The sequence below is a fragment of the Lonchura striata genome, chromosome 9 (assembly GCF_050655825.1).
Source record: "Lonchura striata isolate lonStrDom1 chromosome 9, ASM5065582v1, whole genome shotgun sequence".
Lineage (NCBI taxonomy): Eukaryota > Metazoa > Chordata > Aves > Passeriformes > Estrildidae > Lonchura > Lonchura striata.
Window position 1 is genome coordinate 26,065,044 of NC_140711.1, and position 13,974 is coordinate 26,079,017.

Below are 13,974 nucleotides of genomic sequence, written 5' to 3' on the forward strand. Positions count from 1 at the left end.
AAAACCTCTCACCATCACTACCTTTTCCACCAGGACTATGGAATGAAATTGCTGTATAGGGATGGAAAAATTTCCAGCCTCTTCCAGAAAACTTCCAGTACTTGAAGAAGGTGGAAAAAAAGAGAGCTTGTCAGGACCTGCTATGAATCCAGAGCACTCTTTAGTTTATGAACTGTTCATATCTGCATAAGAAGTTTACATAAAACCAGGTTTCCTTTGCCTGAGCTGCTCAGACCACATTGATATTCCCGCCGCTCCGCTCTTTGCTTTTCTCCAGTAAGTGATTGACTTTCAGAAAAAGAGGTGCAGGAGCAGCCAAAACAAACATAACCCTTACCACACAAACTGAACAATGATGTATTGGGGGAAAAACCAACAACTTCCCTTGGATCACTTCCCTAGCGTGGCAAACACTGAATCTGACAGACCCTACTGCTAAGTGTTTATTCCTACATTTGGTAGAATTTGAAAGTTTAAAGCAGCTTTATGAGGAAAAGTTTTTAAACACTTTGCAAACATCATCCTTTTGCTGTACATCTAGTATGTTTTCAATTTCAGTTTTATTTATTGCAGGAAGATGTTGCTATCTGGTTTCATTTTCAGGCACACATATTAGGATGCAATCATCTGCAACATACCTGGAAAGGATTGTAACAGCAAAACAACAATAATACCAAGCAGATTGGGAGCTGAAAGTCTTGGGCTAGATACCCAGTTTTGTGGTCAATTCTCACCATTCCAGACAGATTCCCTCTTATCGTGCTTCAATTTATGCAGTTTTCTCAGATTTAATATACTTATATTAGTGATAATATTTGTAGAGAACTGAAATCTCAACTCCCGATTTGTGAGCACATATAAACTGGGAAATGAAAGCTAAAAAAACCCAGGTATTCCTGTGATAAAAGAGTTAAAAGCACCCTGAAAATGTTCGAATTACTTCAGCTGAAGTAAAAAGAGTGCTCTGTGCTGTTCCAGCTGCTGATGGCTCTGCGGGACTATTTAAATCTTGTATTTTTCACAGCACCAGGATAGTGATCAGAACATACTTCTCCAGCTCTCTAGATTCACCACTTTGAAATGAAAGTCAAAAATCTACAGGAGGCAGCAATAAAACGAATTATTTTAAATTACCCATTGTTACTGTACCTGGTTGGGGAATAGAGCCAAGCTGTGCAAGAAATGCTGTCACAGGAAACCCTTGCTATTATCATTCAAAAAGAGCCAAAAAGGGACCTGGTGACATTCTGTGAGCAACTGTCCAGAGAGCAAACCTTGACTCGCAGGGCTGAGGTCATCCAGCACCAAGGGGAGAGGAAGCACTTTCACAATGAACCTTCAGAATTGCCACTTTTTGTTAGAGAAGCCCTCAGTTAATAACTGCAGCTGATTACAGCATTCATTAGCATTATTTAGAGTCCTACTCAAAAACACAAACCTGAAAGAAAATTGTTCATTGTAGCCTAGGAAGCTGGGTAGACATGGTAGCCAAGAAGCAAGAAAGACATTTGAGACTGCAATTTGCTTTCTGGGACATTCCCTTCTCAATTCCCAGTGCTCCATGCCAGGATCTTTATGTAGGCTCTTGATATTTTCCTATCACCTCTCTCAGCAAAAAGCAGTTGCTGCTTCTTTTAGATCTGGTCTGTAAATATTTCATGAAACTACATATATATTGATCTAAAAATCAACATCAGAACACAAGAACAAACCCTAAGGAAAACAAACTCAGAGCTCATCCAAAGCCCCGATTAATTACAGAGGGAATCTGAACTTGCTGGGAACTGCTTTTAGAAATAATGCAGCTGTTTAATAATATGTTTCTATTATATATAGATATATAATGAAAGCAGTTATAAAAATGTTTAAGATACATTAATAAACAGCACATAAGGGAGCCCTGAAAAAAACCCAAATTTTCCAGGATGTTTTATTAATAATGCTCATATGACTCTTCTCATTCTTGCTCACTTACTTGTGCCACTCAAGAACCAAAAGAACAAGCTGCATTAACTTGAACTTCTCAATTCAGCTCTCTCCTCCGTGGGCCAGAGGCAAGCATGGAGTATACACCCTTAGCAAGCCAGCAAAGCTGCCACCATCATCTAGCAACACAATACAGTGTAAAACCAATTACAACTCATGTACAATGTCATCAAATTAAAATTTACAGTAATTGCATGTTGTGGGGCTTATACTGTCACATTCTTCAGTACACAGTCCTTAATTCATGGGACGACTGAAAACAACTCGTGTGGAGGGAACGGATCTTGATTCTAAAAGCAAAAAACCTAACAAGGACAAGAGAGGGGAAAAACCCCAAACCACCACAAAAGTACAAGGTACTGCTGGTGGGTTTCAGAGCGTTTCTGAAGGGCTCTCGGTGTGCTGCCTGAAGCAGGAATGAATCCAGGGCTGGCAGGCACGGCCCCATTGTTCAGAGCTTTGCTCTTTTCCCTTGTCACAGCCCGGCTGCGGGGACGGGGCTCTGAACCGCTGCCAGCAGCAGCAAAGCAGCAAGGGAACGCAACCAGGAGCTCATTTCTTCTCTGGGCTTTACTGTACTTGGTGCAAAACAAAACTGCTGTGATGGCAGAGTGACCTTCTATTTCCTGATTGACCAGATGGCGAGAATTACTGACTTATGTAAGCCCCAAGCCTCCTTCCCCATCTGACGGCTGCTGGGGGAAATCAAATAAAGGGCTCTGCATAGTCTTGAGGGCTCCAACCTGATCACCACAACACCATTAGAAGAAAATGCTGCAGGGAAAGTCAAATATGGATCAGGACTGAAGCCCTGCATCCTCAAAACCAGGGTTTTTTTTCACAGCAGAACTGAAGCCATGGGTACAGCAGAGCAAGAAGGTTTGTGCACCTGCTGCCCAGGCCGTATCTCCTTTGCTAATGAATAAGTGAAGCCAGCCTCCAGGGCTGTCAATCTGGCACACAAGCCACAAAGTTCTCTAAAAATAAATAACATGAAAAGGAACCCAAGTTGTCTCACTAGCAGTGGTTTTGACAGGTATCTTGAGTAATGTTAATCTTTGCACCTTCTTTCCTTAAAAAAATGCCAGTTGGATTACCAATTATTTGGGACAGTTTCTAAAAACAAGCACACATGGAAATAAGGTTGATGGCAACTAAAAAAATGAACCTGGGGGTGTGCATGTGTGTTTGCATGTGCGCACACAGAACATTTTTTTTTAAAAAACAGAATTACTGTGCAGCCCTTATTCTTGTCCCATTTCCATTAGTGCAAATCAAGAGGAATTCCATTTGACTAAGCTCACTTAGGCTAATGGAGAAAAGGCACAAATTAAGCCAGAATCACAATCATAGTTCCCAAAAGACCCGTATAAAATAAAATGTGCTTGAAAATATTTTTCATCAGTTTTATTCATAGATTATATTGGCAGAAGTGAAATAGCTCCTCACATACAGCACAAAAAATAAGCTTAGAGTTAGACAGAACAACCTTCCTAGCAGCAAACCCCTGTAACTACAAGTCATGTCCTGACAGAAGAAAGAAACAATACCAATTCTCATTACCATGCCTGAAATGGTGTTTAAACCTGTACAGCATTGAATATTCCTGCTGCTTTATTCAATATTAAAATGTGGATCAAAATTTAATTTGCCACAATAAGTTTTCTGGATAGTTCCTACATAATTATTAACATATAGGAAAAAAAAAGAGAGAGAGAGAGAGACAGAGAAAAAGGCAGTGGAATAAGTTCTCTGTGACCTAAACCTGCTTCAGCATTGATGGAGTTATTCCCTATAAAATATGGAAATCTGAGACACACATTTGAAACCCTGGATTACATGTGTGCATGCATATAAAGAATAACTTCAAGGGGGAAAATAGCAACACATCTTGTCACTGACTAGAAAGTTACTACTCCAGCTCTCAGAAAACCTTTTGAAAATTTTACAATGGTTTAAGGATTCTTGCAAAACACAAAACAGACACAAAGCTATATCCCCTGTATGCAGAGCATGAGAAAGAGGCCAGGAACAAACCGGTAAAGTCAAGGAAAAGAAAAGCATGGGCTGAATGTCAGGGGAAAAAAAAAACACTGAATGCTAAGAAGATAAAATAATGGAATAATTCCCCAGGATAATAATATTTTCTGGGATGTTAAAACAGCCTGTTGAAAGAAAAAAGGGCTACTGGGAAAACATTCTTTCTCAAAGCAAAAACTTGACATTAATGTTGCAAAAGAAGGACTAAGCAAGATTTATGAAGTGTTGCGTTCAGTATTCTACTGAAAATTTAAAATACCTAGGACAGAATACTCTGTTCTTACAGTTAGTCACACAAGTGCCCACGAGGGCTATTTTGCATGCATGTGTTGGTGTAACCTCAGCACAACCCACAAAAGGAAAAAAACACAAAGGCAACAAACTGAAATAAGCCACGAATGCTAAACAGAAGCAATATCCTTCATCTCCCTGCATCTGCCATGCCCTGCTCACATGCAACAGGCAGAAAATTTGTGCAAAATAATCGTGCAAAGATCTTCCTACCCTAAAAACATTTGCAGAAGGTTTAACGAAGCTACAGAACAGTAACCCTAACACCCAGAGATCACCTTAAATTTAAAGCAACCTTTATTGATAGTGCAGTGCCAAATGCTTACACGATCTTATCAGACCTTTCCTCGCCCTCCCAAATGCAAGCAGTGGGTGTTTTTTTAATAATGCATTGCAGGGATGAGTGATGTGGATTTCCTCCTTTCGCCAAACCACATGCAAGGACAAATCCCCTCGCGTGGACACGCTGCCACAGCCGGCAGCAGAACAAGCTGGCACACGCAGAGCAAGGATGCCCCAGAGCTCCCGACAGCACAGCATTCCACGTGTGCTTACCTGGCTGGGCTGCACTTGCTGCACTGGCCTCATTCTCTCCCATTTCCACAGAATTATAAACTCCCTGAGAGGAGCAGAGCTCTTCCAGCCAGGGGACGTGGTTGCTGTGCGAGTTCTGACCTCCTGACTTTCCGCCGTGGCGCAGTAACCCTATACCTGACTTTCTGCTGGGAATAATCGGTATCCTGCTTCCTGAGCTACCTGGGCCTGCCTGACCTGTTTCTCTATAAACTGACATCATATCCTTTGATCTGCTTTGATTAACATGTGCTTCGGGCAAGGCTGCTTTGTCTCCTCTTGGGCTCTCCTGCTCCTTCCAGCCTCTCCTTTCGCTTTCACACAGGCTGCAAGATGAAGGAAGTCTCTCGGCTCCGTGGCAGGTGTTTGGGACAAAATGCCAAAGACCACAGAAAGTTTACAACTGCTTTTAAAGAACCTGTAAATTTGCATTTCGTAGGAAACCTAAACGTTAACTATCCAACCAGTGCCTGGGCTGAGAACTTTGCAGCTCTCCACCAAAGAGAACAATTGCTGCCCATGCAGAGCCGCTTGGCAAAAACTTTGCAAGGAACCTCAAACTCAACCCACCCTTCCCCTGCCTTTCCCAAGGACTATCCCCAAGGAAAATGCTTTCCTTCAACACTGCAATTTCAATATTGTTTTGACTGTAACAAAATGGGCTTCTAAACAAAACAAAAGGTTGTTTTGCTTGTCTTATCCTCCCTCTCCAGCACAAGGAGATAATCTTATCCAGCCACACTCCCAACTGAGTTCCAAGAAAATATTTGCTCTTTTCTGCCATGTAAATCAAATAACAGGTGTCTGATACATTTGTAATCAATTTGTTGAAAAAGCACACCTGTCTCTCTGCCTTCTAAGTTTGTTTTATTTCAACATTTACATTTGCAACTGCCAATGACAAAAATCAAAGCGAAGACACAGCGTTATTTTAAAGGAACAAAAACCTGCAATTTAAAAGAGGTAATTAGCTCTCCCTGTGTTAATCTCCATCTGGATTACACCCAAATTGGTAAAATCAATAGGATTAGAAAAGTTTTGTAATCCAGAAGCAATTAAGTCTGTTTTTAAAACTAAAATGTATTGTTTTTTCTTCCATTCTTTTTAAAGTATTAAAACAGAAACACAGAGGATAAAAACTAGAAGATGAGTTTTTCAAGATAATTCAGGCTAGGTAAAGCTTATTTTTCAAGTAAAATTTCTGACACAAACTATGCTAATTCAAACAAAAATCTAATTTCAGAGTAAGAACATCCCCACCCCTCAAGGTAAGTATCACATAAGCCGAAGTAAAAGATATTTTATGTCCTGAGTTTTGCTATAGAAGGTAAATCAGACATCCCCCAAACCTCAGTTATCAGAAGAGTGAATTCCAAAAGAAGTTCTCAGTTAATTCACAGAAATAAAGGCATTTACAAGAAAATGCTCATGATTTATTCTTGCCTGATTATTACAATAATTGGGTTCATTTGACCATTCCACAGTCAGAAAAAGCTCTTTACCAAGAAAACAGAGAAGAAAAATTAACTGAGGTCTGAAATTTGCTTTCTGTTATTTTGTGTTAGTTTAGCTGAGCTATTGCTACACATTCCCCCCTAATCAGCTCATGGCCCAAAATTTGCAGTCAGTGCTTCCTACAATTCACCAGGCTCGTGCATCCTACTGTCACATACTGCCAATGAGCTGAAGCTGCCCCGGCCAGCTCAGGGTCAGTGCGAGGGCTGAGACTCCAGCAGACACCTGGGGAATCTCCCCAGCTGCTCCGTGACGTCCAGTTCCAATGCTGAACATCATCTTTGGATTAATTCACTGAGTTTGCACTGGAAAGTGCCAGTGAAACACTCCATTGAAACATCTGTTTAGTGGGTGGAGGTTTTCAGCTCAGTTCTGGTGCAGCTTCCTCTGCTTAAGGACAGAGACTAAATGAAGTTATTTTGGTGTGCAGAGAAAGTAATATGTAAGAACTTTGGTGGTTTTGTGTTTGCTTCAAGAGTGAAAAACCAAAGTGGTCTTTCCTGAAAGCTTCTGTTAGGACAGCCACTGGACAACAAGTGTGCAAGAGCAGACATTGAGCTTTTATTAAAGGCTCTATGTCTATTCATGCTTTTAAACCAGGCCTCTTAAAAAGGGATAATTTGCACAATCCCTTCCAGAGGAACACATTCAGAAACTTCTCCTTGACCCTCAAACTTGGGGAAGTCAAAGATTTGGTGCTGAGCTTCCATAAAAAAAGAAGGTTGCTTTGCTCTATTTTTAACACATGTTTAAGAAAAACAAGTTTATTTATCAATTACTTTCTTTACTGCAAAACAAAATGTATTTGCTAATTAAGTGATGAGAGAAACATCTAAAGCATTTCTGGCCTCTCCAAACACAAACTGTCCAACTCTTGAAAGAGAAATCCTTAAATAACCTATGCTAGTATTACTTCTAAGCATGGAAAAAATCACATTGATTAGTTTTTACCCTCACTAGTGTACTCCATGAGGTGTCCCCCCCCTCCCTATAAAGAGAGCTACTTATTTCAAAGAAAACTGAAGTCCAAGGCAATAAAAATAACTCCTCTCCTTAGCTACTGAGTACCAGCACTTCCTTCAAGAGTAAGATTTGATTTTAGGCTTTTAGCACCTACAGAAGGATTTGGTAGTTTGAGTTCTAGCATTTTCTCACATCACCTTCTGTTAACTCTTAAATATTTTTAAGAATTCAAGAGATGAGAGTGATAGTACTGAAAATACTTCTTCCCTTGAGAGGAAGCCTACAAGTGGGAATAGCGCAAAAAGGATGGAAACTCAAGATTTTTCACACTCCCTCTCCCAACAATAACTGATGGTGAGAAGTGGCTTTCTTGCTTTTATGTTCTCCTAGAACTGTTTGTTGTGTTCAATTGTGTGCAATGATTTAAATGGAGTGTTTTCCAAAGGAGGAACTCTTAATTCATTCACTCTCTCCAGAAAAACCCAAGTGTGAAAATGCAGTGGCTTTGTTCTGCCTCCAGAAAAAGGAAAAGTGATTCTGTGTATTTACTACACATCAAATACAGTATTTGTTACTCTAAGGAGTGCACTTGACAGAAAGTGAACAGAAACATAATTCGATGATTGTAGTGATCAGGGCTAGAAAAGAGAAAATTCAGTTATGCTGTGCATGAAGCCATGGCAAGCAGAGCACTGCATCACCCTGCTGACACCATGGGTGACTGCAAGCCTAAATTCCATGTCACTGGAAACAGAGCACACACCACACAATAGTGCTGAGACTTGAGAGAGGATAGGAGTTTTGTCAAGTTTTCTAGAGTAGGTCTGCAAAGCTAGAGGCACTCACAACTGCAAACCTTCAGAAAAGCCAAGGTTTCCTCTGTGTGCTGGCCCAAAGACTTTCAGGACTCTCACTTTTACTCAAGAATATTGTGTTTGTATAGAATCAATGCAAACAAAGCAATATCACCAACAGCTGACACTGCTGCTGTCACTCTCTATTGGCAGGATGCTTTGTTACACAAGATATTCTACAAAGGGAACAGAAATACACATTTTGGGGGTTGGTTTGGTTTTTTCCAAAGAATATCATCCCAATGTTTCCAAAACGTGAATAATTACACAAAATTATTACATATGAAATTGCAGAGATAATAAAAATAATATCCAGAACTGCAACGTAACAACTGTGACTATGCAGAGTTCTTTTACACAATTGCTAAGATGACCCTGATCCAGGCTCTGTGAACACTTGCTCCTTCATAACCAGCTGCTTTAAAGTCTATCACAGGACAAAAGCAGCCAGTAAAGTTCTTGCACAGACCACCTGTCTAGCATCATGGGCTGTCAGTTCTGACAAGATAATAATGACAAATATTTCACCTTCAACAATGGCAGGAGTGCTGGGAGCAAAGCGACAGTGCCAATCCTGTCTGCCTCACTAAACCAGAGAGGCAAAGATTCTGATGTTTGTATATTGTTGGTGCTCATGTTTTCTTGTTGTTAGTGCTGGTTAGTTGTTTGTTTTTAAGAGCAACATGGTTATTTCATTTATCTGATGAAAAATGGTACAGCAAAAGGAACAGCATTATTTGGTTTGCCTCTAAATTTCAAGCAGCTGTTTAGGCTACAACCTTAATTAAAACAGGAGATGAGAGGGAAAAATACTTTCTTCCACAATTTAAATGGACTAAACACAAAGGAAAGGATAACCAGTCTCAAAACCCAAAGTGAAAAAGGTTTTCAGTGTCTATGCAAGTGGTGCTCTAAAAAAAAAGTGAGTGCCAGCAACAGAGACCTTGCACAGACAGCACTGAGCAGTGAGCAAAGCCCAGGGAAGACTTACTCCATCATTCCTTGTCTTGTTCAAGTTTTATTTCCAACTCTAATTGTGCTAACCACTTTTTCACCAGTCACAAGGATGCTGTGGTATAAAACTTCACATAGATGCAAACACCACCTCTTTGGAACTTAGTGAGAAATAAAATATATTTGTTCCCATTTATTTCTAAGCATTTCTAAGCATTTGTTTCTAAGCATTAATAACAGGAAATTACTAAAGGGACCAGAAAAGGCTCCAAAAAACCACTCTGACCTGCAGCTCACTGATGTGGACTGAACAGAATTAAAATTTAGATTTTCCAAACCCCGGAGAAGGTGTTTTTCCCCTTTGGCCACTTTGCTGGGGGATAGTTGCACAGGGGAGCAGTCTTCTTTTTCAAAAGCATATCCAGCAAAATGACTGACATGTTGTTCAAGCTCTCCCTAATCCCTTGCTGAGTGAGAAAATCACATGCCAAGGGAATTTATTAGTATGCAGAAAAAAGAAGGATTCGTTATTTTTTGTTATTTTGTTAACAATGCATACATTATTTTCACAATACCTGAATTATGGGTAATTGCTCTCTCTGAGACTTAACAATCCTGACATGATTGACAAATGTAACACAATGTGACCTGCTTTACCTTCATGACCATAAGAAGACTCAACATCTCCCCTTGTTCACTCTCAAAATCCTGATTTGGAAGGCTGAAACAAGAGCATTTTCCTCACAGAAGTATTTTTCCCTCCATAGAAAACAGGTGCTTTGTCAAAATACAATTTTTGAAGTTCCTTTAAATTCCATTTTCTAATCAGTTCCTGATCCTCAGTTTTCACTCCCAGAGCATTAGCAACCAAACCTCAAAAAAAAAAAAAGTTAGCAATCAAAACCAGCAATGGCCTCCTGATTCACTTTTAATGTTTTATAGTTCCTAGTTAATGAAAACATAGTTCTGTAGAAAATAAATAACAACTCAAGCTTCAGCAACTTCAGACTTCAGCAGCTGAAGGATGAGTGCACAGAAGCCAAAGCTGCAGACACATTATTATGAAGTTGGTCTGCAGAAGGTAGGAAAAAAAAGGATTAGTTTCTCCTGTTTCCTTCTAATTTGGTCTTTTCTGTAATTCCTATAAAGGTCTGGTGCACAGAAGATGGTACTTTTTAATATGAGGCTATAAATGATAGTAATGCAGAGTATACAAAATGTAATAAAAATTCCCCTGCCCTTTGAGCCACTTGATTATTTAGGAAAACAACCCATCTACTTTTGATGAATCTTGTAGTTATAATTGAAATCAAAGGAAAAATTGCATGACAAGTAAGCAGCTTAAGAAAAAGAGAATGGAAGAGTGAGGGAATGAAGAAAGTTTGTCAGCAAGAGAGCTCACGTTATAAATGCTAATACTAACTCCATCTTGCACAACTAAGAAATAAATCTTACTTTTCTAAGATCATATTAGGAAGAAGAAAGTCTAGAAATCTAATACAGGAAATACAAGCTGATCAGCTCTAAATAGAAATAAAAAAATCACCATTTTATCCTTACACTTTTAGAAAAAGCACCTCTTCAAAAAAGGGTTTAGATTTTGGCAAGATGAACGCGTATCTCTAAATCCATCTAGCACAGCTGGGAAGGGCTGTAGTTTAAGTAGGTCAGCTTGCATTCCAGGCACATATGTAAGCTTTTATAACAAATTTACTATATGAAATACAGTGATTTAATATGGAGATGGATTTTCAAGCCAACAAAGACTTGAATGCTGAAATATCTTCTACCCCAGCAAATACAGAAGAGCCAGAAAGAATTTTCTGAGTGAATCTCCAATCACTAAAGATTGTTACAACAGGAGAGCTATAAAATACATACACACACATATATATATAGATAAATATCTATGTATATCCTACAGAGAAGCAGTAATATGCTACAAAGGACCTCACAGAGTGGGACTGCCCTGTACAGCAGGACAGGCAGCTCCTGCAATCCACACATCCCATCAAGCAGAGCCTGAATCCCACCAGAATGGAGCAAAGCAACCAAACTGCCCTGACACATCACCCACCAGGCCAAACAGGGTCTCTGACAAATACTTTTGGTCACACCTATGGACAAATGAGGGTGCACACCGTCCAGAAAAGCCTCTGAGCTGATATTCCCACACCCGTTTTTTACTTTTCTAGCCAGCAGACTTGCTGCCCTCTTGTGCCAGGTGTAGTTGTCTCCTGAAGCTCTGGTAAGCCATTCCCTCCACTAGTCTCACTGATTCCTTTGCTTTGATTCTAAAATTAAGAGCCAGGCATGGTTAAGTGATAAACAGTTTTTACCTGGGTATTTAATAAGGATTTTTATGGTGCAACAATTTGCCAAGGTGGAACATGCTGAAATGCAGACGTGGTAGATCATGGATACAATTCTATGGATCTTGCAAATTAGGTTATCTAACAAAGATGCCCTAATGAGAGGCTTGAATGAATATCATGACATCCCTCTGTCCTAAAGGACTCCCCCCTATATGGGTTTAATTTTCAATGTGTTTTAGAGGGGACCTTGGTTTTTTAAGATAGCATAGGGTCTCCTGGCCTCCAGCTGTGAGGTCTTTGGGATGTTTGGTCTTCTGGCCTAACAGAATACCAGAACTGTGCTAAAATACCAGACTTAAGGAATTACAAGTATGCATGCTAAGAGTATTGAGAATACATAAGAGGTATAATGTAAAAGAAAAGGCAAAATATCATCATGACATCACCAGTGTAGGAAGGTCTCCAGTATTTCCTGCTCCTTCTCTGTTTCCTGATATCTCAAAAATGTTTTTCAGGCCCCACAGGGGAACAAGGAGCTCTCCTTGCTGCTAGCAGGCTGTAAGGGGAGCACAGCCTCACCCCATCCATCTCCTCCTCTCAGGGACAGCCTCGCACATCACCCCTGCTCACAGCCCCTGCAGGTGCAGCACAGCTCCCAGGCTGCAGCAAAGCACATTTCTCTGGTTTTTAACCACCAGGCTGCCAGATCAGATGGGCAGGCACTGGGACTACACACAGCGAGGCCAAGGTTCTGGCCCAGCACAATCTCTGCACCCGAGTTGAGCTCCAGACGGAATAAATTCCTCCTTTTTTCCAAGCTAGCTGTTAGATCAATTATTCACCATAAGTAACTCCCCATACAAAGCCTTTTTAGTGTGGAATAACACTCTTCATTGTTGTCTGCATCTCTGAATCAGCTTTGCAGTACTGTTAAAAAGCAGAAGGAGCTCTATTTTTCCAGAGAGAGTAAAGGCAGCAAAATCTTATGCTCCCCAACAGAGAGGGGGAAAAAAAAGACAAATTATTTTTAGATTAGCACTGTTTTCCATTTCTCCCCAAATCCACAATAAAGTTTTATATTTCCCAATTCCAGTTGTAGTGCTGTACTCTTAGAAAACACAGCTGCTGGCTTGGTACTTACTTGTATGCAGTTATTGAATTGCTTCCTATATTTTCACATGGATTTTTAAAATACAGAAGCAACATAGGAAATTAGATGTAAAATGCATCAGCCATGACCCTTTTTTTTCCTGTCAGATCATATGCTTTAACCAATAAATTGTTTCTATATCCCAAATGGACAGGATATTATGTACCACAAAAAGCACCGAATCCAAAATGAAGGATGAGAAGTTAATTTTGTCTCCATAATTAAGAAATCAGAATCTCACTTTCATACAGTGCTCACGGTACACACAAAAAAGGTAAATTTTAATTCACACACAAAAAAGGTAAATTTTAATTCTTGCCTGCTCTGGGTTGAAATTTTGATTACTTTCTGTGTTTCAGTTCCCTAAGAAATGAAGCAGCCCAACAGAAATTACTACAATATGGGTCAGTATAAGAAGATTAAAATCCTTGAAAAAGTAAGTTGAAAGTGTAAAAACTGTCTGATTTAAAGCATCACAGTGTAAGTTTCCTTAACCAACATTTCAATGGAACCCATGTTTTAACAGATCAGGAATACTGAAATTTCCTAAGACAGCAGCATGCATTTCAACAGAATGCTGAAAGCATTTAATATACTCCACTCACATTCCACAGAGTTGGACAACAATGATTTAAAGTTTAAAATTATTCCATTTGAATTGCAAATAAAAGAACATTTCTGGTAACATTACGGAAGTTGAGCATGCTTTTTTCAACAGAAATGCATGGTACAGACAGAGGGAAAGTAATACAAAGTGCCCACAGTTAAAAAAAAAAAAAAATTAGCTTACTTATTCTCTTGGTTGAATTATAGGGATTTTCATGGTATTTTGCCATCTTAAAATCTGCTATAGGGGAGTAAGCAGACAGCAATTTGGACACCTCTGACATGAACACAGATTCCTCTTAAAATTGTAATAGTTTTAATATTTTCCTTCATTGATACAGCAGATTAAAGCACAGCTTCGAGGCTTTGGGTCCAAAGTTTCTGTAACACCAGTGCAGTTGCAGCTCCCTCGATGCTAGTGGTTAAATTTAGGTTAATACAATTCTATCCACAGACAATTACACGTGCAGATGATGAGAAAGAGCAATCTTGCCCCAGACCAAGGTTGCCCTAAAGAATCCAAGTTACCAGTCCAGAGCATTTATCCAAACTTTCCCATGAATCATCATGAGCTACGAAACATTTCTCAATACCCTGTAGCAAACTCAGGGCTTGTAATACAAGTATAAACCATTAAAAAGATAAATAGTAAGTCATAGCTGCAGCCTGCAAGAGAAAGAAGGAGAAAGACCATTTTTGTTAATGACAACGGCCTCAAGGCTTTGGC

General features: G+C 39.7%; 1 protein-coding gene across 18 annotated transcripts in view; it reads right to left on the reverse strand.

Moving 5' to 3' along the window:
- NAALADL2 (N-acetylated alpha-linked acidic dipeptidase like 2) overlaps nt 1-13,974 on the reverse strand; it is a 412,826-nt gene that overhangs the window by 304,986 nt on the left and 93,866 nt on the right. For 2 of the 18 annotated variants that reach the window (XM_085587325.1, XM_085587324.1), the window contains exon 1: nt 4,873-13,948. The exons of 14 other annotated variants lie outside the window; for them this stretch is intronic. In XM_085587325.1, the coding sequence (XP_085443451.1) occupies nt 4,873-5,113 (241 nt within the window). In that variant the 5' untranslated portion in view covers nt 5,114-13,948. 2 more of the 18 variants (XM_085587342.1, XM_085587343.1) reach the window with 2 other exon arrangements.